Source organism: Anolis sagrei, chromosome 11 (genome assembly GCF_037176765.1).
Source record: "Anolis sagrei isolate rAnoSag1 chromosome 11, rAnoSag1.mat, whole genome shotgun sequence".
Taxonomy (NCBI): domain Eukaryota; kingdom Metazoa; phylum Chordata; class Lepidosauria; order Squamata; family Dactyloidae; genus Anolis; species Anolis sagrei.
Genome location: NC_090031.1, coordinates 11,297,291 through 11,323,120, shown reverse-complemented (window position 1 = coordinate 11,323,120; position 25,830 = coordinate 11,297,291). Strand labels below are relative to the sequence as shown.

Here is a 25,830-nt window from a genome sequence, read left to right as displayed (position 1 = left end):
AAGGTCTGGTTGAGACAAATGTGAGTGTTAGCAATGAATGACCTTGTAGCTTCAAAGCCTGACTGCTTCCTGCCTGGGGGTATCCTTTGTTGGGAGGTGTTAGTTGGTCCTGATTGTTTCATGTCAGGAATTCCCCTGGGTTTTTTTAGTGTTGCTTTTTATATACTGTCCTGATTTTAGAGTTTTTTAAATACTGGTAGCCCAATACGACTGGACTTAATGTCAGGGGCAAACCTTTACCTAATTTCCTTACCTTTACCAAATTTCTCGACTTACAGCTCTAACCTGTTTTCAAACTGTGCAGGTAAACAGTGACCTGTGCTGACAGTTAGGTGCTCACACCAACTCAGGCTCCGAAATGACAACCTTTCAGTTGGTAAATCTTATTGCTGCTTCTGGTGATTTACCAGCTGTGCTATAGCCCGGACCTACTACTACCACATCTGCCCTAGATTATTACATATGGTTTTCTGTGGGCGAGCAGATGGCAACTACTAATTTCTCTACTTACATCTCTAAGCTGTTTTCAAACTGTGCAGGTAAACAATGACCTGTGCTGACAGTTAGGTGCTCACACCAACTCAGGCTCCGAAATGACAACCTTTCAGTTGGTAAATCTTATTGCTGCTGATGATGATTTACCAGCTGTGCTATAGCCTTGCCCTACTACTACCACATCAGCTCTAGATTATTAAATATGGTTTTCTGTGGGCGAGCAGATGGCAACTTGTTGTTGTTGTTGTTCATTCGTTCAGTTGTCTCCGACTCTTCGTGACCTCATGGACCAGCCCACGCCAGAGCTCCCTGTCGGCCGTCACCACCCCCAGCTCCTCAAGGTCAGTCCAGTCTCTTCAAGGATGCCATCCATCCATCTTGCCCTTGGTCGGCCCCTCTTCCTTTTGCCTTCCACTTTCCCCAGCATAATTGTCTTCTCTAGGCTTTCCTGTCTCCTCATGATGTGGCCAAAGTACTTCAACTTTGTCTCTAGTATCTTTCCCTCCAGTGAGCAGTCGGGCTTTATTTCCTGGAGGATGGACTGGTTGGATCTTCTCGCAGTCCAAGGCACTCTCAGAACTTTCCTCCAACACCACAGCTCAAAAGCATCGATCTTCCTTCGCTCGGCCTTCCCGAAGGTCCAGCTCTCACATCCGTAGGTGATTACAGGGAAGACCATGGCTTTGACTAGGCGGATCTTTGTTGCCAGTCTGATGTCTCTACTCTTTACTATTTTATCGAGACTGGACATTGCTCTCCTCCCAAGAAGGAAGCGTCTTCTGATTTCCTGGCCACAGTCTGCATCTGCAGTAATCTTTGCGCCTAGAAATACAAAGTCTGTCACGGCCTCCACGGTTTCTCCCTCTATTTCCCTCTACTGAACGGCATATGTTTTGTATCAGAAACTAGAGGTGATGTGGTTTATCCAATGCAATTTGCTGAATTAGCACCCCCAAATAACCAAACCAAATCTAAAGGTAAAGGTTTTCCCCCGACATTGTAAACATGTCTGTTATCACTGTCCCAGTTCTTATCAGTTTACTTTTCAGTTCTTATTAGCAACGTTTAATTACAGTCCAGCAAACAGGTAGTCAGTCATTGCAGGCTTTTCTTTTACCAGTGTTTCCGTAACTATTAACTCCATCAAACATCCTTCCATTCATTCCCACACATCATATTAAATTCACATTTATCAAATGGTATTTTCATGATGCATCTCCATTTCTAAGCCGAAGAGCTGGCATTGTCTGTAGACACCTCCAAGGTCATGTGGCCACATGACTGCATGGAGCACAGTTCCCTTCCCGCCTTCCCCTATTGACCTACTCACATTTGCATGTTTTCGAAGTACTAGGTTGGCAGAAGCTGGGGCTGGAGAGTATGTGCTGTGTGCTTTGAGATCTCTCTCTACTTGTGTGTCAGGAGAGATGTAGTAATTGAGTTTTTCCCTCTCTTGAAACCTTAGGAGAAATGGGTGTTACAAGTAGCTCAGACACAGTTCTTGAATTTTAAAAAATGCAGTTATTTCGTATTATTGTAAATCAACCTTTTGTGATTTTTTAAAGATTGGACTCTGCATGTTTGCCCCCTAAGCACTGAATTCACATAATGAGATAATGCTCAACTTTGTATCCTGTTTGTTTTTGGGTGCTCTGCTATATTTTAGGATAATTTTCCCATAGCACATCTTTTTAACCCCCCTCCCGAAAGCAAAAAAAACCAACACATGTACACACGGCATCCATCCACATCACACGGAACTTAACACTCTGCTCGCTGAGCTAAGGCTCAACTTTTGTATCCTGCTGGTTTTTGGGTGCTCTGCTATATTATAGGGTACTTTCCCCCAACACATGTCTTTTTGAGCCCCCCCCCCCCAAAAAAGCAAAAAACATATGTACACACATGGCATCCATCCACATCACATGGCACTTAACGCTCTGCTAGCTGAGCTAAGGCTCAACTTTTGTATCTTGCTTGTTTTTGGATGCTCTGCTATATTTTAGGTTACATTTCCCCTAACACATGTCTTTTTGAACCCCTAAAAAGCAAAAAAAAAAAAAAAACCAAAAAAACAAACAAACCCACATGTACACACATGGCATCCATCTACATCACACGGCACTTAACGCTCTGCTCGCTGAGTGAAGGCCCAGCTTTTGTATCATGCTTGTTTTTGGGTGCTCTGCTATATTTTAGGATACTTTCCCCCTAACACATGTCTTTTTTAACCTCCCCAAAAAGCAAAAACACCCACATGTACACACATGGCATCCATCCACATCACACGGCACTTAACACTCTGCTCGCTGAGCTAAAGCTCAACTTTTGTATCCTGTTTTGTTTTTGGGTGCTCTGCTATATTTTAGGACACTTTCCCCCTAACACATGTCTTCTTGAATCTCCCCAAAAAGCAAAAAAGAGACATGTACACACACGGCATCCATCCACATCACAAGGCACTTAACACTCTGCTCGCTGAGCTAAAGCTCAACTTTTGTATCCTGTTTTGTTTTTGGGTGCTCTGCTATATTTTAGGACACTTTCCCCCTAACACATGTCTTCTTGAACCTCCCCAAAAAGCAAAAAAGAGACATGTACACACACGGCATCCATCCACATCACAAGGCACTTAACACTCTGCTCGCTGAGCTAAAGCTCAACTTTTGTATCCTGCTTGTTTTTGGGTGCTCTGCTATATTATAGGGTACTTTCCCCCAACACATGTCTTTTTGAACCCTCCCAAAAAGCAAAAAACATATGTACACACATGGCATCCATCCACATCACATGGTACTTAACGCTCTGCTAGCTGAGCTAAGGCTCAACTTTTGTATCCTGCTTGTTTTTGGATGCTCTGCTATATTTTAGGACACTTTTCCCCTAACACATGTCTTTTTGAACCCCTAAAAAGCAAACAAACAAACAAACAAAACAAAACAAAAAACAAAAATCAAACAAACCCACATGTACACACATGGCATCCATCCACATCACATGGCACTTAACGCTCTCCTTGCTGAGCTAAAGCTCAACTTTTGTATCCTGTTTTGTTTTTGTGTGCTCTGCTATATTTTAGGATACTTTTCCCCTAAAACATCTTTTTGAACCTCCCCGAAAAGCAAAAAAACAAAAAAAAAATGTACACACATGGCATCTATCCACATCACACAGCACTTAACACTCTGCTCGCTGAGCTAAAGCTCAACTTTTGTATCCTGTTTTGTTTTTGGATGCTCTGCTATATTTTAGGGTACTTTTCCCCTAACACTTAAGATGCCCCTTTGAACCCCCCAAAGAACAAAATAACACATGCACACACATGGCTACATTTAGGCAAGGCACTTAACGCTCTGCTCGCTAATGCTCCACTTTTGTATCCTGCTTGTTTTTGGGTGCTCTGCGATATTTTAGGGAACTTTTCCCCTAACACATATTTTTTCAAACCCCCAAAAAGCAAAAAACACATGTACACACATTGCATCCCTCCATCCATCCATCTTATATCTTTCTGCCCTGTGCCGTATTCGCTGTTCCTCCCAATTTGGTATTATCTGCATATTTGAGAAGTGTGCCCTCTTCCATCATCCAAATAATTGATAATCCTGGTCAGCTGTCATGTGTTTACATTTTACACATTGGTTTTCTTTCTCCCGAGGTTGGAGGAAACGTATCTCAATTCCATCTGGTCCTGACTCGGGTGTGTTAAAACATTCACCCAGTTGTGTTTTCATGCTTCATCAAGCTGTACGCCTTTCGGCGGATGAGCAAACCTGCCTGTTGCCTTAAATTGCAGGCAACATGGCAGTTTTCTGCAGAGCCTTCCTCGCTAATAAAATAAGAACCCCCTTTCCCCATCATACAGACAAGTAACTTTTGTGTCAGGTGCCGAGTGGTGGAAACGCCATCAGGCCGTGCAATGGTGTGGAAGGAAGGATATTGAAGGGGGACGGCTAAACGTATCGTTTGTCAACATTAGATCTCCTTTACTCATTTCTCTCTCGCTGGCAAAACTCTCCACAAGAAACATGACCTTCCAAGTGATTGTTTTTCCCGAGTAAGATATGAACAACTAAACAATATCCCAATCGATTCCACCCCGCAGCCTCTTTCATTACCGGAACAACAAATGTTTACTCCTGCGTTATACTGGGATGCCATTTTTGTGTTTGCACTCACACTAAATGACTTCACACTGAACAAAGAGACCCAAATTACACACAAACACATGTGTGCGCACAAACTATATTCATTGTGAGGGTTACATTGACACTGAAATACAACACCGCCTGAGCTCTGCAAGTGCAGCATTTTTCTGAATGAAGCAGAGAGTGTTTGAGGACCGGAAAATCCGTAGGGAGACCAAGGTGCTTGTTTATAAAGCTATTGTCCTCCCAACCCCACTATACGACTGTGAAACGTGGACTGTCTACAGACATCACACTCAACTTCTGGAACGATTCCATCTGGGTTGCCTTCAAAAAATCCTACCGAATTGCTTGTTTATAAAGCTATTGTTCTCCCAACCCTGCTATACGACTGTGAAACGTGGACTGTCTACAGACATCACACTCAACTTCTGGAACGATTCCATCTGGGTTGCCTTCAAAAAAATCCTACAAATCTCTTGGGAAGACAGGTGGACAAATGTCAGCGTGCTGGAAGAAGTAAAGACCACTAGCACTGAAGCGATGGTCCTCCGCCATCAACTCCACTAGACTGACCACGTTGTCCAAATGCCTGACCACCGTCTCCCAAAGCTGTTGCTCTACTCCAAACTCAAGAACGGAAAATTGAATGTTGGAGGGCAGGAAAAGATTTAAAGATGGGCTCAAAGCCAACCTTAAAAACTCCTGCATAGACCCTGAGAACTGGTAAGCCCTGGCCCTTGAGGACTGGAGGTCAGCTGTGACCAGCAGTGCTGCAGAATTTGAAGAGGCATGAATGGAAGACGAAAGAGAGAAATGTGCCAAGAGGAAGGCGTGCCAAGCCAACCCCAACCAGGACCACCTTCCACCGGGAAACCGATGCCCTCAGTACGGGAGAACATACAGGTCAAGAATAGGGTTCCACAGTCACGTACGTACCCACCATCAGGACACCAAACTTACTCAGACAATGAGGGATCGTCTAAGTAAGTAAGTAAATATATTGGCACCATCAGGAAAATAGGAAATCCTATGTCTATCAAAGGCAGATTTTAAAACTACAGTGAAATATTGTGACCTATTTGGAGACAATAGTGGGAAGACACTACCAATGAGCATAGTGCAAAGACCAATAGTAAAAGGGGATCAGTCCTTGAGTATTGCACACATAAAGTGGTAGGAAAGGTGTGAATACAGTTCTCTCCAAAGGTGAGCCAAAGCTTTGTTTCTCCTATAATAACCCAACAAAAATGGAGACCGAAGCTGCTTCCATCCCTTTGCTGTCAAGGCTTTACAGCCAAGCCCTGAAATTAGCTGGCCAACCTATAGGATGCATGCATCCATGACAAAATAAACTCCCGTCCTTGCTTACTGATGCAGGCGGCACTGAACGGTGAATATTTTTGTATTAAAGGCAGTCAGGGGTTGGACTGGGTGGCCCACGAGGTCTCTCGTCCAACTCTAGGATTCTGTGATCTCAAATTCCTGGGGAAATATGATTCCATAGGGCGTCTCTCCTCTTGACCCCTGGAAGTTGCCCAACTTTGGCATAAATATAAAGTTGCCCCAGTTTGGCTGAATACAAAAGCAGAACCAAGCACTCTTTTCCTTCTTAATCTGCACACTTGCTTGCAGTATCTCACTTATCAGTTAGGAGGGCTTATAAGCAAGCCTGTTTTAGCACAAGGATGAATTCTTCCCTGCAGTAGACTCTCGGTTAACCGGCATCCAGGGGGAATGACAGATGACAGAAAAATTTCGTATCTGGTTGCTTAAGAATTGCTATTAAAATAAGCGTAATACTTTTTCTTTCATGATAGGAGCGAATTGCTTCTGATGTGAGATAATTGGCTGTCTGCAAGGATGTTGCCAAGGAGACGTCTGGATGTTTTACCATCCCTGTGGGAGGCTTCTCTCATGTCCCCCCATGGGAAGCTGGAACTGACAGATGAGAGCTCACCCCACTCCCCAAATACGTGTCAGGAGCGACTTGAGAAACTGCAAGTCGCTTCTGGTGTGAGATAATCGGCTGTCTGCAAGGACATTGCCCAGGGATGCCCAGATGTTTTACCATCCTGTGGGAGGGTTCTCTCATGTCTCCGCATGTGAAGCTGGAGCTGACCAACAGGAACTCACCCCACTCCCTAAATATGTCAGGAGTGACTTGAGAAACTGCAAGTTGCTTCTGGTGTGAGAGAATTGAGTCTGCAAGGATATTGCCTAGGGTATGCCCAGATGTTTTACCATCCTGTGGGAGGTTTCTCCCATATTCCCACATGAGAAGCTGGAGCTGACCGATGGGAGATCACCCCACTCCCCGAATATGTGTCAGGAGCGACTTGAGAAACTACAAGTTGCTTCTGGTGTGAGAGAATTGAGCATCTGCAAGTATGTTGCCTAGGGTATGCTCAAATGTTTTATCATCCTGTGGGAGGCTTCTCTCATATCCCTGCATGAGAAGCTGGAGCTGACCGACAGGAGCTCAACCTGCTCCCTGAATATGTGTCAGGAGCGACTAGAGAAACTGCAAGTCACTTCTGGTGTGAGAGAATTGGGTGTCTGTAAGGACGTTGCCCAGGGGACGCCTGGATGTGGGAGGCTTCTCTCATGTCCCTACATGGAAAGCTGGAGCTGACAAACAGGAGCTCACCCCGTTCTTTGGATGCAAACCACCAACCTTTCAGTCAGCAGACCTCCTGGCACAAGGGTTTACCCCATTGCGCCATGGGGACTCCAGCCTAATACTATACCCCATAGTATAAACTTTGTATTGACTTGATATTAATAATTATATACAGCAATTAAAAGCAAATTAAGACAAATATAGGCAAATTTAACATTACACAGTTTAACTGTATTGTATATTAACTTTTATTTTTTATTTTTTTGCTGCCGTTTGCTGGAGTTCCGGTTAACAGGGAGTTTATTGTACTTACTGTTGGAATTCAAGCCCACACTGCCCAAGTCTCAAGTCCTCAATGAGTATGAAAGTTGGACTGTATCTAATTTCTCCTGTTTCTGCTCTCATTCTGATTAGTTGCTTAAAATGGATATTTTTCTACTGCAAGCCTTTTTGAAATATGCCGACTTCTTACACTTGAGTATGTGCTGTGTACTTTGAGATCTCTCTCTACTTGTGTGTCCGGAGTGATGTAGTAATTGAGTTTTTCCCTCTCTTGAAACCTTAGGAGGGATGGGTGCTAAGAGTAGCTCAGACACAGTTCTTGATTATTAAGAAATGCAATTATTTCTTATTATCGTAAATAATTTCTTTTTTTGAAAGATTGGACTCTGCATATTTGCCTCCTAAGCTTTTGTTTACAGTCACATCACATGCCCTGGTCGCTAATGAGCTGATATTCAACTTTAGTATCCTGTTTGTTTTTGGGTGCTCTGCTATATTTTAGGGTACTTTTCCCCTAATACTTACACGTGTTTTTTTAAAAAATGGTACCCTGCATATTTGCCTCCTAAGCTCTTTAGAGTCACATCACACAGCACTTCGTGCTCTGCTTGCTAATGTTCAACTTTTGTATCCTGTTTGTTTTTGGGTGCTCTGCTATATTTTAGGGTACTTTTCCCCTAACACTTACATGTATTTTTAAGCCAATTTTTTAAAATGGGATCCTGCATATTTGCATCCTAAGCTCTGAATTCTTCACCGCCACATCACACAACATTTAATGCTCAACTTTTGTATCCTGTTTGTTTTTGGGTGCTCTGCTATATTTTAGAATACTTTTTTCCCGAACACTTACATGTATTTTTAACCCCCCTCCAAAAAAACAAAAAACACATGCACACACACGGCCGCGTCCAAAGGCAGCCTTTTTGTTTTCAGCGGCACACAAATGATTGTGGCGCAGTCTACTTGAAATGTAGGAAACCACTAAAAGTCAATGATCTAGCAATAGTTTTAGAAGAGGGGTGCCGTTTCTTCGTTCCTAAGGCGTGGAGTACCTCCTCAAGTGGTAACTGTAGATCTTAATGCAGTGATCCCAACAGTCTAAGACTAAGAGCTGTCCCTTGGGTGTGATAGCGATGCCAACGGGACAGATGAGTCCCTCTCGGATTAAGATATTATAGCCGCCCCCCTTGGGGAAATGCAGGATCTCTTTCCGGCTGCTGTCGGCAACAATCAAGTCCCCCCGGGAGTCAACGCACATCCCAGCGATGCATCGAAAGTCCTCGTTCTCAGAGAAGAAGTGGCTGATTTGCCTGCCGAGCTGCCCGTCCGGGCCGACAGAGCCGATCGAAAAACCCCCTTCCAAGTGATGTTCGTGCTGGCGGTTTTCGAGATTCAACCCCAGTCCCTGGGTGAAGTAGATCATCCCTTCGGCATCGCAAGTCACAAACTTTGGCCGCACCGCGCTGCACAAGCAGCTGTACTTCACCACCCCGACCCCACGGTCGACGGTGAAACACCAAAGCTTTCCCCCTTCCACGTCCGTTACGACGAACTGTCCCGACGGGAGAGCGGTGATGCCCCATGGCTTGCTCAGTTGACTCCGGTGACAGGCCACACAATGCCCGTCGATGGTGTAGACCTTCACCGAATTGTCGTAACTGTCGGTGACGCCAATCAAGCCGTGACAGTTCATGGTGACCGAGAGAGGAGTCAAGTTGGGCAGATCCGCACCTAAGAAGCTGAGTACGAAGCTATCGATGCCGCTAGGGCTCCGGCGAATCTCCTTCAGGAAGCCCTTGCGGGTGAAGACTTGGATACGGAAGTTTCCACGGTCGGCTACAAGCACTTCTCCTTGGGGGGTGACGTGCAGGCTGACTGGCAGGTTAAACGTCCCAGGCGTGCTTCCTTTGGAGCCCATCTTCTTGAGGAAGTGGCACTGCTGGATGCTGGTGGCCGCTTCAGGCACCCTCGGCTTGGCAGGGGAAGGGCAGCTGGGAAGAGAGTTGGCTTCCTCCTCTGCCACGTCGGCCTCCCTAAAGGACACCGAAGCCGCCGCCGCTGCCATCTCCATTAGCGATTCCTCCACGTTGATGCTTCGCGGTTTCTTCACCACTTGTCCGATCTGAAGCGGACCAACGCGGCCCACCTTCAGCAGCTCCACGTCTTGCAGGGTCAGCTCTTTGGGGAGGCTGTTCATCAACTCCGGCTCCTCCTCGTCCCCGCCTTCCTCAAGAAGGGCCATGTCCCCCTGCTTGATTTTGGCAAGGAAGTAGTCGCACCGAGACACGATCTGCACCTCGGCGATGTTCAGCAGGTAGGCTTGCTCCTCCATGATCTGGCTATTGACCTTCTCCACCTCCGAGAGGGAGTTCGTGAAGAACTTACGAGAACGTGCCAACTCCTCTTGGACCTTGCGCTCTTCTTTGCCGTACTCCTGCAGGACCGCTTTGTACCTGACTTGGAGGTCCTTCGAAACCCCTTCCAAGGAGGTCTTCCGTTTCTGAAGGTCTCCCATCAGCTCCCGCAAGCGGCCAAGCTTGGCTCCGAACTCCCTTCTCCGCTCGTCGGCGGCCTCTTTGATGACCACCACGGCGTGACCCTGCTGCGTGTGGTCGGCCTCCTTACAAGGCTCGCAGAGGACCAAGCCGCAGCTCTTACAGAAGTGCTTGGGTAGTCGGCGCCCACACGCCTTGCACATTAGGAGGCCCACAGTCTCGCCAAGGCCCGCCGTGTCGATGATCTTCAGCACGGTCAGGTTGTCATTGAGCTGGGCCAGGTTCGTGATGCGCGTGACTTTGCTACAGAACGGGCAGCGGATCCCGTTGATGCTGTTGGCCAGGAGCTTCTCAGAGCACTGTCTGCAGATGGTGTGCCCGCAGTGCAGCAGCTTCGGCCTCAGGTGTTCCTCGGTAAAGCACTCCATGCAAATAGGGCACTCCAAGACTTCACGTAGAGCGTCTGAGTTGAGTTGCGGAGCAGCAGCCATGGTTGCCATGGGTAGGCTGGTTGCATTTATTCCAAACTTTAGTCCTGAATAGGAAGAGAGAAAGAGAAGAGATTGATCTCTCAGTGCTGACATTCAGCCTCTATAGGATTCTAGAGTTGGAGAAGACCCCAAGGTTCCTCGAGGACAATTCAGGAAGACATCATGCAAATATTCCCAACAAAATTGCCATCCAACCTTAGTAGATAACCCTCGTTTCATCAATTTATTTCTTGGATGTGACTTTTCTCAAGTTCAAACTTTATTTATTTAATATTTACAGTATTTATATTCTGCCCTTCTCACCCCACAGGGGACTCAAGGCGGATCACAATGCACATATACATGGCAAACATTCAATGCCATCGACACACAACATATATAGACACACAGAGGCTATTTAACTTTCCAGCTTTTTGAATTCTGGCCACCAGGGGAGCTGTCGCTTCACCATGCACTTGTGACACCGTTTGAATACTTCCTCATTCTTTTACATGCTGCTGGAGAGTTTTATGGCATCGTAAATTAGTTAAATTAGCCTTCCTGCATAAGCGATACCTAAATTTCCTACTTGTCTTTCAGGCTGCAAAGGTCGACAGCAGACTGAGAACACAGCAAGCTTAAAAATGTAGTTTGGAAAGGCGAGGCCCCCAGTAGCAGAGAATGCAAGAAAACCCTGCCCCAAACTACATTTCCCAAAATGCAATGCTCAGCATCAGAAAGACCCAGTGATGGCTGCAGCCAGCTGACTGTTCAGAGTCAATCTAATAATCAAAAATAAAATTATTTAATCTGATGAATGACCAGCTCTCTTTGGCAGAGAAAGGTGATGGCCTAATAATAATAATAATAATAATAATAATAATAATAATAATAATAATAATAATGTAATAATACATAACATACTAGTAAAATAATAATAATAATAATAATAATAATAATAATAATAATAATAATCTGGTGAAGCACCAAGACTTCTTTGGCAGAGAAGAGTGATGGCCTAATAATAATAATAATAATAATAATAATATTAATAATAATGAGGTCTAGCCCTTCACCAAACTACAACTCTCCAAAGCTTTCTCGGTCAAAAAGTTGTAGTTTGGTGAAGAGGGCCAGCCCTCTTTGGCAGAGAATGGTGATGGTGTAATAAGAATAATACAGTAGTAATAGCAATAATAATAATAAGAGTAATAGTAGTAGTAGTAGTAGTAATAATAATAATAATCTGGTGAAGGACCAGCCCTCTTTGGCAGAGAATCATAGAATCATAGAGTTGGAAGAGACCTCATGGGCCATCCAGTCCAACCTCCTGCCAAGAAGCAGGAAAATCGCACTCAAAGCACCCCCAACAGATGGTCATCCAGCTTCTGTTTAAAAGCCTCCAAAGACACTATTATGCCATCAGAAGGGTAATGGCATAATGACAACAATAATAACAATACTACTAATAACAATACTACTACTAATAATAATACAATAATGATAATGATAATAATAATAATAATCTGGTGAAGGACCAGCCCTCTTTGGCAGAGATGGGTGATGGTGTGATGATGATGATGATGATGATGATGATAATAATCTGGTGAAGGACTAGCCCTTTTTAACCAAGAAGGCTGGAGGCCTAATAATAATAATAATAATAATAATAATAATATAGTAAGAATAATAATAGTATAATAATAATAAAAATGTGGTGAAGGACTAACCCCCTTTGGCAGAGAAGGGTGATGGCGTAATAATAAATAGTAATAAAAATAGTAATAGTTTTAATATAATAATAATAATAATAATAATAATAATCTGGCAAAGGACCAGCTCCCTTTGGTAGAGAAGGGTGATGGCATAATAATAATAATAATAATAATAATAATAATAATAATAATATAGTAAAGGTAAAGGTAGTCCCCTGACATTAAGTCCAGTCATGTCTGACTCTGGGGTGTGGTGCTCATCTCCATTTCTAAGCCGAAGAGCCAGCGTTGTCCGTAGACACCTCCAAGGTCATGTGGCTGGCATGACTGCATGGAGCGGTACCTATTGATCTACTCACATTTGCATGTTTTCGAACTGCTAGGTTGGCAGAAGCTAGGGCTGACAGCGGAAGCTCACGCCGCTCCCCGGAATCGAACCTGCGACCTTTCACTCAACAAGCTCAGCAGCTCAGTGCTTTAACCCACTGCGCCACCGGGGGCTCAATAATAATATAGTAATAATAATAGTATAATAATAATAATAATAATAATAATAATAATCTGGTGAAGGCCCAGCCCCCTTTAGCAGAGAATGGTTGATGGCCTAATCATCATCATCATCATCATCATCATCTGGTGAAGGCCCAGCCCACTTTGGCAGAGAAGGGTGATTGCCTAATAATAATAATAATAATAATAATAATAATAATAATAATAATCTGGTGAAGGACCAGCTCCCTTTGGCAGAGAAGGGTGATGGTGTAATAATAATAATATAGTAATAATAATAGTAATAATAATAATCATCATCATCATCTGGTCAAGGACCAGCCCCCCTTTGGCAGATGGCCTTGCAAAACCACAACTCCTAGGGTCCCATAGCATCCAGCTATAGCAGCTAAAGTGGTATCAAACTGCATTAACTGGACAGTGTAGATGCACCCTGTGTCTCCTAATCTGCATGGATAGATTCCAAAATCAGATTTGGGGGAGAGGAAATCCTAAAATGAAAATACAGATCCCAGGCATTTGAGGACAAAGGCAGACTTGTATGCAGAATTACATAAAAGAGCTGATTGCAGCATTTCTTGCAAATCTCTGCAGCAAATCCATGAGGAATGCAAGCTGGGGGAAAGCTAAATAGGGGATCAGAGGCTGAGAGAGTGTGCCTGCCCATGGCACCTCTTGTGCATCCCAAAAAAACCCCCAAAGCAGAGGCCCTTTCCTACCTGCTTGGCTTGCTTTCGCTTTGCAGGCTTGCTTTCTCCTTCCAGCAGCTGCAGCAAAAGCCTTTGTTCCTTCCTGGGCTCTGCGCTTGCGCAGTCAGTCCCCTGCGATGCACCGCCCCTGCGCCTGCGCACACGCATGTACACAAAGCTTCCAGGGAAAGCCGGGGAAATGACGTTCTTTCCTAAGGTACCGAGTTCGAATCCCGGGAAGGTCATATAGAAGTAAGATTTTTTTTTTAAAGGTTAAAAATCAGAATTATAATCTGGTGTGTGTGTATATATATGTGCTTTATTATAAGAGCAGAAAAAATAACTATGTCATACAAACTAACACTCTTTTGAGTCTAATACATTACTGTCTAATTCAAAAATGGAGTCTCAGTCTGAATAGTCCCAGATCTGATCACATAGTCAGTATTATAATCTGGGGTGTGTGTGTATATATGTATGTGTTATTACATGAGCAAAAAAAATAACTATGTCATACAAACTAACACTCTTTTGAGTCTAATTACTGAACACTGTTTAATTCAAAAATGGAGTCTCAGTCTGAATAGTCCCAGATCTGATCACATGGTCAGTCAGTATTATAATCTGGGGTGTGTGTATATATATGTATGTGTTATTATATGAGCAGAAAAAAATAACTATGTCATACAAACTAACACTCTGTTGAGTCTAATACATCACTGAACACTAATTCAAAAATGGAGTCTCAGTCTGAATAGTCCCAGATCTGATCACATGGTCAGTCAGTATTATAATCTGGGGTGTGTGTATATATATGTATGTGTTATTACATGAGCAAAAAAAAAATAAGTCATACAAACTAACACTCTTTTGAGTCTAATACATTACTGTCTAATTCAAAAATGGAGTCTCAGTCTGAATAGTCCCAGATCTGATCACATGGTCAGCAGTCTCTCCCACAAACTTAACATAAAGGGAAAACTGTATACCAATATACAAATATTAGCTTGTGTTGCCAGAGTTATTTGGAAAAGCCACTTTTGTACCAAATGCATAAGGTTGTGGGTGAACTACAACTCCCATCATGCCAGGTTCACCCCCTGAAAAACTCCATCTGTACTTAAAGTTTGTGAAAAGCTTGGGTTATTTGGAAAAGCCACTTTTGTACCAAATGTATAAGGTTGTGGGTGAACTACAACTCCCATCATGCCAGGTTCACCCCCTGAAAAACTCCATCTGTACTTCAAGTTTGTGATGTTGGGGAAGTTTGCTCTAGATGCATCATGGGTGGGGTTCAGTGTGCTCTCTGGTTGTGGGTGAACTACAACTCCCATAGTGTTAAGTCAGTTGCCTCAAAGCCCTACAGTAGGTTGAGTTAGTTATGGGGGTTCTGTGCACCAAGTTTGGTCCAGATCCATCATCGGTGGAGGTCACTGTTTCCCTGGTTGTGGGTGAACTACAACTCTCCCAACCTCTCCAGTATTTTCAGTGTGCTCTCTGGCTGAAGGGTGAACTACAATTCCCACTATGGTGAGTCAGCCTCCTCAAACCCCACCTGAGGGTTTTGTATGCCAAGTTTGGACCAGGTCCATCATCAGTGGAGGTCACAGTTTTTCTAGTTGTGGGTGAACTACAACTCCCAGAAAGGAAAATCGGTTTCCCCAAAACCCCTTTAGTAATCACATGTCAGCATACCAGGCCTGTGTGCCAAGTTGGGTCCATATCCATTGGTGTTTGGGTTCACAGTGTTCTCTGGATGTAGGTGAACTACAACTCCCCCAAAGTAAGGTTAATCTCCCCCAAAGACCTCCAGTATTTTTTTGCTGGTCATGGCGGCTCTGTGTTCCAAGTTTGGTCCAATTCCATCTTTGGTGAAATTCAGTGTTTTCATTGTTTGTAGGTGAACTATAAATCCCAGTACCCACAACTCCAAAATGTCCAGGCCAATTCCTTTCAAAACCCATCATTATTCAAATTTGAACATATTGGGTATGCATGCCAAGTTTGGTCCAGATCCATCATTGTTTGGGTTCATAGTGTGCTCTGGATGTAGGTGAACTACAACTCCCATAAATCCCTCCAAAGACCTCCAGTATGTATTGTTGGTCATGGGGGGTTCTGTGTGCCAAGTTAGTTCCAGATCCATCATTGATAGAGTTCAGAGTGATCTTAGATTGCAGGTGAACTACACATCCCAGTACCTACAACTCCTACAAATCATGAATTCTCCCCAAACCTCTCTAGTATGTTCAGTTGTTGATCACTTCCTCTATTTGCTGTGCCATAGAAATAGGAAAGGTTAAGGGAGAGGCAGTGGTTGGAGTCATGCAAATTCCACGCTAATGGAGAGAGAAAGGAACACTAGGATGTCTGTGGTGGAGGAAACATATACAATCTAGGATGAAATTGTCCCTGTATGAAAGCCTTCACTTGGATGGTGGGAAGTGTGGTGTTTGTAGAGGAAACATTTTGAAACTTCCCTTTTTTCCCATAGGAAGTCTTTGGAAACATTGTTTACTTTTCCTAAAACAATCCCCATTGTTTACCATTTGTGTTGCCATTTTTACAAACAACTAAAACAGACACAGTTGTCTCTCAGGGCCCTTCCACACAGCCACATAATCCAGATTATCAAAGCAGATCATCCACAGTATCTACTTTGAACTGGATTATATGAGTCTACACTGCCATATAACCCAGTTCAAAGCAAATAATCTGGATTTTGTATGGCAGTGTAGAAGGGGCCTCAATAAACCTCAAACTGGGTTGCTTTGAGTTTTCTTCACTGTCCATGTTCCGGAAGCATTCCCTCCTGATGTTTCGCCCACATCTATGGCAGGCATCCTCTGAGGTTGTGAGGTCTGTTGGAAACTAAGCAAGTGAGGTTTATATACCTGCGAAATAATGTCCAGGGTGGGAGAAAGAACTCTTGTCTGTTTGAGGTATCTATTGCACTGATTGTTTTTAAGTGCAGGCCAAGACCTTTAGGTACTGCACCCAGTGTGCCGATCACCACTGGCACCACCTTGACTGGCTTGTGCCAGAATCTTCGCAGTTCAATCATCATTATTATTATTATTATTAGGTTGTTGTGAGTTTTTTTCAGCTGTCTGGCCATATTCCGGAAGCATTCTCTCCTGATGTTTCGCCTGCATCTATGGCAGGTATCCTCAAAGGTTTTGAGGTCTGTTGGAAACTAGGCAAGTGGGGTTAATATACCTGTGGAATAATGTCCAGGGTGGGAGAAAGAACACTTGTCTGTTTGAGGTACCCATTGCACCGATTGTTTTTAAGTGCAGGCCAAAGTCTTTAGGCACTGAACCCAGTGTGTCGATCACCACTGGCACCACCTTGACTGGCTTGTGCCAGAATCTTTGCAGTTTGATATATTATTATTATTATTATTATTATTATTATTATTATTATTATTATTAGGTTGTTGAGAGTTTTCTGGGCTGTCTGACCATGTTCTGGAAGCATTCTCTCCTGATGTTTCACCCACATCTATGGCAGGCATCCTCTGAGGTTGTGAGGTCTGTTGGAAACTAGGCAAGTGGGGTTAATATACCTGTGGAATAATGTCCAGGGTGGGAGAAAGAACTCTTGTCTATTTGAGGTACCCATTGCACCAATTGTTTTTAAATACAGGCCAAGATCTTTAGGTACTGCACCCAGTGTGCTAATCACCACTGGGACCACTTTGACTGGCTTGTGCCAGAATCTTTGCAGTTCGATCATTATTATTATTATTATTATTATTATTATTATTATTAGGTTGTTGTGAGTTTTTTTCAGCTGTCTGGCTATATTCCGGAAGCATTCTCTCCTGACATTTCGTCCACATCTATGGCAGGCATCCTCAGAGTTTGTGAAGTCTGTTGAAAACTAGGCAAGTGGGGTTAATATACCTGTAGAATAATGTCCAGGGTGGGAGAAAGAACTCTTGTCTGTTGGAGATAGGTATGAATGTTGCAATTGGCCACCTTGATTAACATTTAACAACCCAGCAGTTTTCAAGGTGTGGCTTCATACTGTCTGGGGGAATCTTTTGTTGAGAGGTGATTAGCTGTCCCCGATTGTTTCTTGTCTGGAGTTCCCCTGTTTTTGAATGTTGTTCTTTATTTACTGTTAGGATAAGCATACAAACATATATACAAACAAACAAACAAACATATATATTGTTGTTGTTCATTCGTTCAGTCGTCTCCGACTCTTCGTGACCTCATGGACCAGTCCACGCCAGAGCTCCCTGTTGGCCGTCACCACCCCCAGCTCCTTCAAAGTCAGTTCAGTAAATATATATGTGTGTGTGTGTGTGTGTGTAAACATATATATATATATATGTTTGTTTATATATAAACACACACACACACACACACACATATATATATATATATACATACATATATACAAACATATATATAAACATACACACATGCCTGCAGACACACACATACATATATACACACACACATATATACACAACCAAACATACCTGCAGGCATTCTGTATAAATAAAAATGTATTTCCATTGATGGGAACCACATATCTCCCAAACCTTGAGAAACTACAAGTCGTTTCCGACGTGAGAGAATTTTCCGTCTCCAAGGATGTTCCCAAAAGGGATGCCCAGATGCTTGACCATCCTGTGAGAGGCTTCTCTTTAAAGAGATGTGAGAAGTCCAGGGTGGGGAAAACAACTCTTTTCTGCTTGAGCCAGGTGTGAATGTTGCAATTGCCCACCTTGATTACCTTTGAAAAGCCTTGCAGCTTAAAAGCCTGGCTTCTTCCTGCTTGTGGGAAACCATTGTGGGGAGGTGTTCCCTAGAGGAGATTGTTGCATGTCTGGAATTCCTCTGTTTTTTAAGGACCACAGCAACGCATGGCTGGGTACAGCTAGTGTCATAATACACATGTCATATTGATTCCATTTGTCCTATGAGTTAAACTTAGCCGCACTTCAGTGGACACATGGCGCATTGCACCCTCTTGGTAGTCTCTGGCCCTCCATTGAAGCCTTAGGGACCCCTATCTGCCCTGGGCTTTTGTGTGTTATCCTTTGTCTCCCTCTGGTGGGCACATCGCGCATTGTGCCCTCTTGTTAATCTGATCCTCCATTGATGCCTTATATTAATTATTATCATTATTATTATTATTATTATTATTAATAATAATAATAATAATAAATTTATGACATTTATAGGCATCTATTTGCCCAGGACTCCTATGTGTAATCTTTTGCCATTGGTTTTCTGGCCATGTTCCAGAAGCATTCTCTCCTGACGTTTCACCCACATTCATGGCAGGCATCCTCTTAAGTTGTGAGGTCTGTTGGAAACTAGGCAAGTGGGGTTAATATACCTGTGGAATAATATCCAGCGTGGAAAGAACTCTTATCTGTTGGAGACAAGTGTGAATGCTGCAACTGGCTATTTTGATTAGCATCAAATTGCTTTGCAGCTTCAAAGCCTGGCTGTTTCCTGCCTGGGGGAATCCTTTGTTGGGAGGTATTATTATTATTATTAACTTTATTTGTATCCCGCTAGCATCTCCCGAAGGACTCAATGCGGCTTACACAGGCCAAGGCCTCAATAAAACAGCAATATAACAAATACACATACACCAATAGCAAATCAAAACATTAACCAATAACAGTAAGCAGTAAAAACAGTACACCATAACACAATAAAAAACTAGGCCGGGCCAAATGTGATGGGTACAGATTAAAAATGGTTGTTTCCTGCCTGGGGGAATCCTTTGTTGGGATGTGTTAGCTGGCCCTGATAGTTTCCTGTCTGGAATTCCCATTTTCTGAGGGTTGTTTTTCATTTACTGTCCTAATTTTAGAGTTCTTTTAATATTGGTAGCCACAAAACAGGGAATTCCAAAGTGGACCAGCTAACACATCCCAACAAAGGATTCCCCCAGGAAGGAAGCATCTAGGCTTTGAAGCTGCAAGGCTATTCAATGCTTATCACAGTGGCTAATTGCAACATTCACACTTGCCTCCAACATACAAGAGATATATTTTTCTCCCACCCTGGACATTATTCTACAGATAGATTAATAGATTGATAGATTGATAGATAGATACATAGATAGATAGATAGATGCATAGATACATAGATAGATAGACTGATAGATTGATAGATTGATACATAGATAGATAGATAGATAGATAGATAGATGCATAGATACATAGATAGACTGATAGACTGATAGATTGATAGATGCATAGATACATAGATAAATAGACTGATAGATAGATAGATAGATAGATAGATAGATAGATAGATAGATAGATAGATAGATAGATAGATAGATGATAGATAGATACATACATAGATAGATAGATACATAGATAGATAGATAGATAGATGCATAGATACATAGATAGACTGATAGATTGATAGATAGATGCATAGATACATAGATAAATAGACGATAGATAGATAGATAGATAGATAGATAGATAGATAGATAGATAGATAGATAGACACACCCACACACCATTTTCCCAATTTCCAATAGCCCTCACAACCTCTGAGGATGCCTGCCATAGATGTGGCTGAAATATCAGGAGAGAATGCTTCTGGAACATGGCCAGACAGCCCAGAAAACTCACAGCAATCCAGTGATTCCAGCCATGAAAGCCTTCTAGAACACAAACCTGAAACTACTTTGGAAATGTATTGTTTTGTGTTGTTCCAGCCATTGCTCCATAAATCCACTAGAGGGCAGTAGAAACTCACAGAAACCAAATGAAGAACGCCAAAGATAGGTGCACATTATTATTATTATTATTATTATTATTATTATTATTATTATTATTATTAACTACACAAGACTGGTACATAGCAAAACAAGATAATAATAATAATAATAATAATAATAATAATAATAACAATAACAACAACAATACACAAGACTGGTACACAGCAAAACAAGATAACAACAACAACAAGAACAACAACACACGAAACTGGTACACAGCAAAACAAGATAATAATAATAATAATAATAATAATAATAATAATCAAGTCAGTCAAGGTGGTCCCAGTAGTGATTGGCACTCTGGGTGCAGTGCCTAAAGACCTTGGCCTGCACTTAAAAACAATCGGCGCTGACAACATTGCCATCTGCCAGCTGCAAAAGGCCACCTTACTGGGATCTGCACGCATTATTCGCTGATACATCACACAGTCCTCGACACTTGGGAAGTGTCCGATGTGTGATGCAATACAACAGCCAGCAGAGTGTTTGCTGTGGATTCATCTTGTTGTGTTTCAAATAATAATAATACAAATTACAACAGCACAACAATAGAGAGGAAACAAACAAGGACATTAATCACCTCTCAACAAAAGTTTGCTCTAGGCACTGTCAGGCCATTATATGCTAATCAAGGTGGTCAGTTGAAACATTCACACCTAGCTCCAGCAGACAAGAGTCCTTTGTCTCACCCTGGTCATTCCACAGATATATAAACCCATTTTCCTAGTTCCAACAGACCTCACTACCTCTGAGGATGCTTGCCATAGATGCAGGCGAAATCCCACTTGGTTGTTTGATATGTTCCTCCTCTTATCTGTTTCACCTTAATTCTCTTTTTTCCCCTTTCTCCCTGTCCTTCTTCTTCCCACGAATTCCTGCTGCTTCCCAACTAGAAACGACTGAACTCGGCAACAAGAAGGAGCTGAAGTCCATGCCATTCATCACCTACCTCTCGGGCCTCCTGACCGCTCAGATGCTCTCGGATGACCAGTTGATCACCGGTGTGGAGATCCGCTGCGAAGAAAAAGGACGGTGCCCATCGACGTGCCACTTGTGCCGCCGGCCGGGCAAAGAACAGCTTAGCCCGACTCCGGTGCTCTTGGAAATCAACCGCGTCATCCCATTGTACACGCTGATCCAGGACAACGAGACCCAAGAGGTGAGTGGACAGCGACCAAAAATAACATCAATTACACTTTTTTGAGAAATTGCACTATGCAACATGCTTATAAATGTTACCTGAGGTGGAGGAAGCACATAAAATCTTGCTTACGTACTTACTACGCTATCTCTCGTAGCTTCCAGATGTGGTGTCTTGGCAGTGGGTCCGTAGGTGGTCCCGGTTGGGGTTGGCTTCACACGTCTTCCTCTTGGCACATTTCTCCCTTTTTCCCTCCGTTCGTACCTCTTCAAATTCTACAGCATTGCTGGTCACAGCTGACCTCCAGTTACAGCGCTCAAGGGCCAGGGCTTCCCACTTCTTGGCGTCTATGCCACAGTGTTTGAGGTTGGCTTTAAGCCCATCTTTAAATCTCAGTGAGCTGGACTGAAGGTTGGGTGCTCACCCCGACCCGGGCTTCGAACTGCCAACCTTTCGATTGGTGTGATTTATTGTTGCTGGTGATTAACCAGCTTGTGCTAAAGCCCGGCCCAGCTGTGTTAAAACCCAGTCCAGGTTGGGTGCTCACCCTGACCCAGGTTTCGAACTGCCAACCTCTTGATTTCTGTGATCTATTGTTGCTGGTGATTAACCAGGTTGTGCTAAAGCCCGGCCCAGCTGTGCTAAAGCCCATCCCAGGTTAGGTGCTCACCCTGACCCAGGCTTCTCACTTCCAACCTTTCAATTGTTGTGATCTATTGCTGCTGGTGATTAACCAGCTTGTCGTAAAGCCCTGCTCAGCTGTGCTAAAGCCCGGCCCAGCTTGCGTGCTCACCCTGACCCAGGCTTCGAACTGCCAACCTTTTAATTGCTGTGATCTATTGTTGCTGGTGATTAACCAGCTTGTTTTAAAGCCTGGCCCAGCTGTGCTAAAGCCCATCCCAGGTTGGGTGCTCGCCCTGATCCAGGCTTCAAATTGCCAACCTTTCAATTGGTGGGATCCATTGCTGCTTGTTATTAACAAGCTTGTGCTAAAGCCCGGCCCAGCTGTGCTAAAGACCAGCTCAGGTTGGGTGCTCACCTTAAACCGGGCTTTGAACTGCCAACCTTTTGATTGGGGTGATCTATTGCTGCTGGTGATTAACCAGCTTGCGCTAAAGCCCGGTCAAGGCTGGGTGCTCACCCTGAACCAGACTTCGAACTGCCAACCTTTTGATTGGTGTTTTATTAACAAGTTTGTGCTAAAGCCTGGCCCAAGTTGGGTGTTCGCCCTGACCCAGGCTTCGAGCCATTGCTGCTTGTTATTAACAAGCTTGTGCTAAAGCCCGGCCCAGCTGTGCTAAAGCCCGGTCCAGTTTGGGTGCTCACCCTAAACCGGGCTTTGAACTGCCAACTTTTCGATTAGTGTGATCTATTGCTGCTGGTGATTAACCAGCTTGTGCTAAAGTCCGATCCAGTTTGGGTGCTCGCCCTGACCCGGGCTTCGAACTGCCAACCTTTTGTTTGTTGTGATGTATTGCTGCTGTTGATTAACCAGCTTGTGCCAAAGCCCGGCCCAGGTTGGGTGCTCACCTTGACCCAGGCTTCAAACTGGCAACCTTTTGTTTGTTGTGATGTATTGCTGCTGTTGATTAACCAGCTTGTGCCAAAGCCCGGCCCAGGTTGGGTGCTCACCTTGACCCAGGCTTCAAACTGGCAACCTTTTGTTTGTTGTGATGTATTGCTGCTGTTGATTAACCAGCTTGTGCCAAAGCCCGGCCCAGGTTGGGTGCTCACCTTGACCCGGGCTTCGAACTGCCAACCTTTCAATTGGTGTGATGTATTGCTGCTGGTGATTAACCAGCTTGTGGTAAATCCCAGCCCAGGTTGGGTGCTCTCCCTGACCCAGGCTTCGAATTGCCAACCTTTCAATTGGTGTGATGTATTGCTGCTGGTGATTAACCAGCTTGTGCTAAAGCCCAGCCCAGGTTGGGTGCTCTCCCTGACCCAGACTTCGAACTGCCAACCTTTCAATTGGTGTGATCTATTGCTGCTGGTGATTAACCAGCTGTACTAAAGCCCGGCCCACCTGTGCTAAATCCTGGCCCAGTTTGGGTACTTGCCTTGACCCAGGCTTCTAACTACCATCCTTTCGATTGGTGTGATCGATTGATGCTGGTGATTAACCAGCTTGTGCTAAAGCCCATCCCAGTTTGGGTGCTCGCCCTGACCCAGGCTTTCAATTGATGTGATTGATTGCTGCTGGTGATTAACCAGCTTGTGCTAAAGCCTGGCCTAGGTTGGATGCTCATCCTGACACAGGCTTCGAATTGCTGCTTGTGATTAACCAGCTTGTGCTAAGGCCCGACCCAACTGTGCTAAAGCCCAGCCAAGGCTGGGTGCTCACCCTGAACCAGCCTTCAAACTGCCAACCTTTCAATTGATGTGATCTATTACTGCTGGTGATTAACCAGCTTGTGATATAGCCCAGCCCATTGGGAAACCTGTCCTGCTAGAGATCATGTTCCTGTTTCCTTTCTTGGTAGGCTAATTCAGAATTAAGGGTTCCCATCTCTTCTAGGAAAAGTGGCATGAGGATCGAGGCCCAGGGGTGGAGGACAATTTGGCAGATTGGCCCGAGAAGTCAATTTCTGCACTCTCTTTCTCTTAACCTTTGAAATTACTCTTCTGGGGAGGGTGATGCTACTTCTCTCTTCTGGCAAAGCCGCCCAGTGAGCTGTTCTCACTTTTTGTGTGGGAGCCAGCTCCTAGAATAAACCGTCTGACAAACCCTGACAGATCGGTCCCCGCAGAAGCATCCCAGCCGCACCCTCTGCCGAGAGGAGAGGCTTTGGCAAAAGATAGCTGGCAACGACGGGATGTATGTTTGTATGTATGTGTGTCTGTAACGGGACACACCATTCTGGGTCTGGAAGGATCCTGGGGAAGGTAATGCCCTTGGGTTTCAAGGCAGGCACGAGTGAGGGGAACGAACCCCGGTTATGTGGAAAGAGGAGCTGGTTTTGCCAGCAGATAATAGGTAAACAAAACATGATGTAGTCAAAGGGCCTCTTCTGACATCATGTTTTCCTTTACCAGAATACTTTTGGATAGGTGCCTATGGAGAAATGCATACAGAAAACTTTATTTGGGGATGGAAAATCCCCAGATGAGCTCCTACCATTCGTCCTCCCTCTCCAAGATCATACCATTCCTATATGCTGCGATGTATCTTACCTGGACGGAAACAATTATTGACCTGTATCAGTGGTTCTCAAACTATTGGGATCAAACGGTCCCTGGTGTTGACATTGTCCATCATGCGAGGGATGACATTCCCAGGCTCCAAAGCACTGGGTAGGGACATGCTCTCCACTCCATAACCCAAACCAATGCTGTACGATCTGATGCCTCCGACTATATTGATCAATGGCAAACACTCAGTGCCATTAGACATACAACATATATAACGGAGGTTTAGCACAGCTGGTAAATCACCACCAATTATAAGATCTATCAACCAAAAGGTTGTAAATCCGAAGCTCCAGGTTGGCGTGAGCTCCAACTGTCAGCCTAGCTCATTGTTTACCTAAGCAATTCGTAAACAGCTTTAGCTATGATTAGAGAAATTAGGTAACGCTAAAAGTGGGGGAGGTGTTTTACGACGCCATAAAGAAAGAAGATTAAAAAATGCTGGGTGACCAAAAGGAAGGAGGAAGTCCTGACAGCTCTTCGTCATGGAGGATAGAGCAACAGAACCCCCTGGACTCGAGCCCAACCTTCCATGGCACCTCCTTCTGCTCTGTCTGTACAAAGCAGCATTGAATATTTGCCATGTATGTGTGCTGTGATCCACCCCGAGTCCCCGTCGGGATGAGAAGGGCGGAATATAAATAAATTATTATTATTATTATTATTATTATTATTATTATTATTATTACAATAGACAGACACAGAGGCAATGTAACATTCCAGCTTCCCGGCTTCATGAGGGTATGCTCGATTCTGGCCACAGGGGGAGCTGCTGCTTCACCATCCACTTGTGACACCGAGTCCTTGATGGAGTACTTCCTCATTCTTACACACGCTGCTGGAAGGTTTTATGGTGTCGTAAATTCGTTAAATTACTCTCCCCGTATAAAGCGGTACCTAAATTTCCTACTTGACAGATGCAACTATCTTTCGGGCTGCACAGGTCAACAGCAAGCTAGACAAATGGCCAGAAGCTCACTCCGACCTGGGCTGGTTTTGAACTCATGACCTCTTGGTCAGTAGTGAATTTAATGCAGCTAGTTCTCAGCTAACTACATTTCCATTATTTTACATTATTATTATTATTATTATTATTATTATTATTATTATTATTATTATTATTACATTTCCATTGCTAGCCCTCCCCTGCCACGCGTTGCTGTGGCCCAGTCTATGTATTTTGTGTGTGTTTATGTGTATATGTGTGTGTTGTACCATCTTTAGATCCTCCAGTTGGACCAGTGACTCCTTTTCACATTTGCAGGAGGTAGATTTGCAGATTTAGCAGATAACATG

General features: G+C 43.9%; 2 protein-coding genes across 4 annotated transcripts in view; one reads left to right on the top strand and one right to left on the bottom strand.

Annotated features, from left to right (window-relative positions):
- ASTN2 (astrotactin 2) overlaps nucleotides 1-25,830 on the top strand; it is a 796,374-nt gene that overhangs the window by 655,917 nt on the left and 114,627 nt on the right. For 2 of the 3 annotated variants that reach the window (XM_067471887.1, XM_067471888.1), the window contains exon 17: nucleotides 21,098-21,363. In XM_067471887.1, coding sequence (XP_067327988.1) covers nucleotides 21,098-21,363 — 266 coding nt within the window. Of the gene's footprint in view, nucleotides 1-13,604; nucleotides 13,683-21,097; nucleotides 21,364-25,830 lie in introns of those variants that run through there. The other variant, XM_067471889.1, reaches the window with a different exon arrangement.
- On the bottom strand, nucleotides 7,966-13,563 carry TRIM32 (tripartite motif containing 32). Its single transcript, XM_060757320.2, has 2 exons — nucleotides 13,461-13,563; nucleotides 7,966-10,581 (listed from the first exon to the last, which is right to left on the bottom strand). The coding sequence occupies exon 2, from the start codon at nucleotides 10,544-10,546 to the stop codon at nucleotides 8,588-8,590; it is 1,959 nt and encodes a 652-aa protein (XP_060613303.2). The 5' UTR covers nucleotides 10,547-10,581; nucleotides 13,461-13,563; the 3' UTR covers nucleotides 7,966-8,587.

What these genes read in the sequence shown, in the direction of transcription:
- TRIM32 (XM_060757320.2), bottom strand. Translation starts at nt 10,546, where the DNA reads ATGGCAACCATGGCTGCTGCTCCGCAACTCAACTCAGACGCTCTACGT.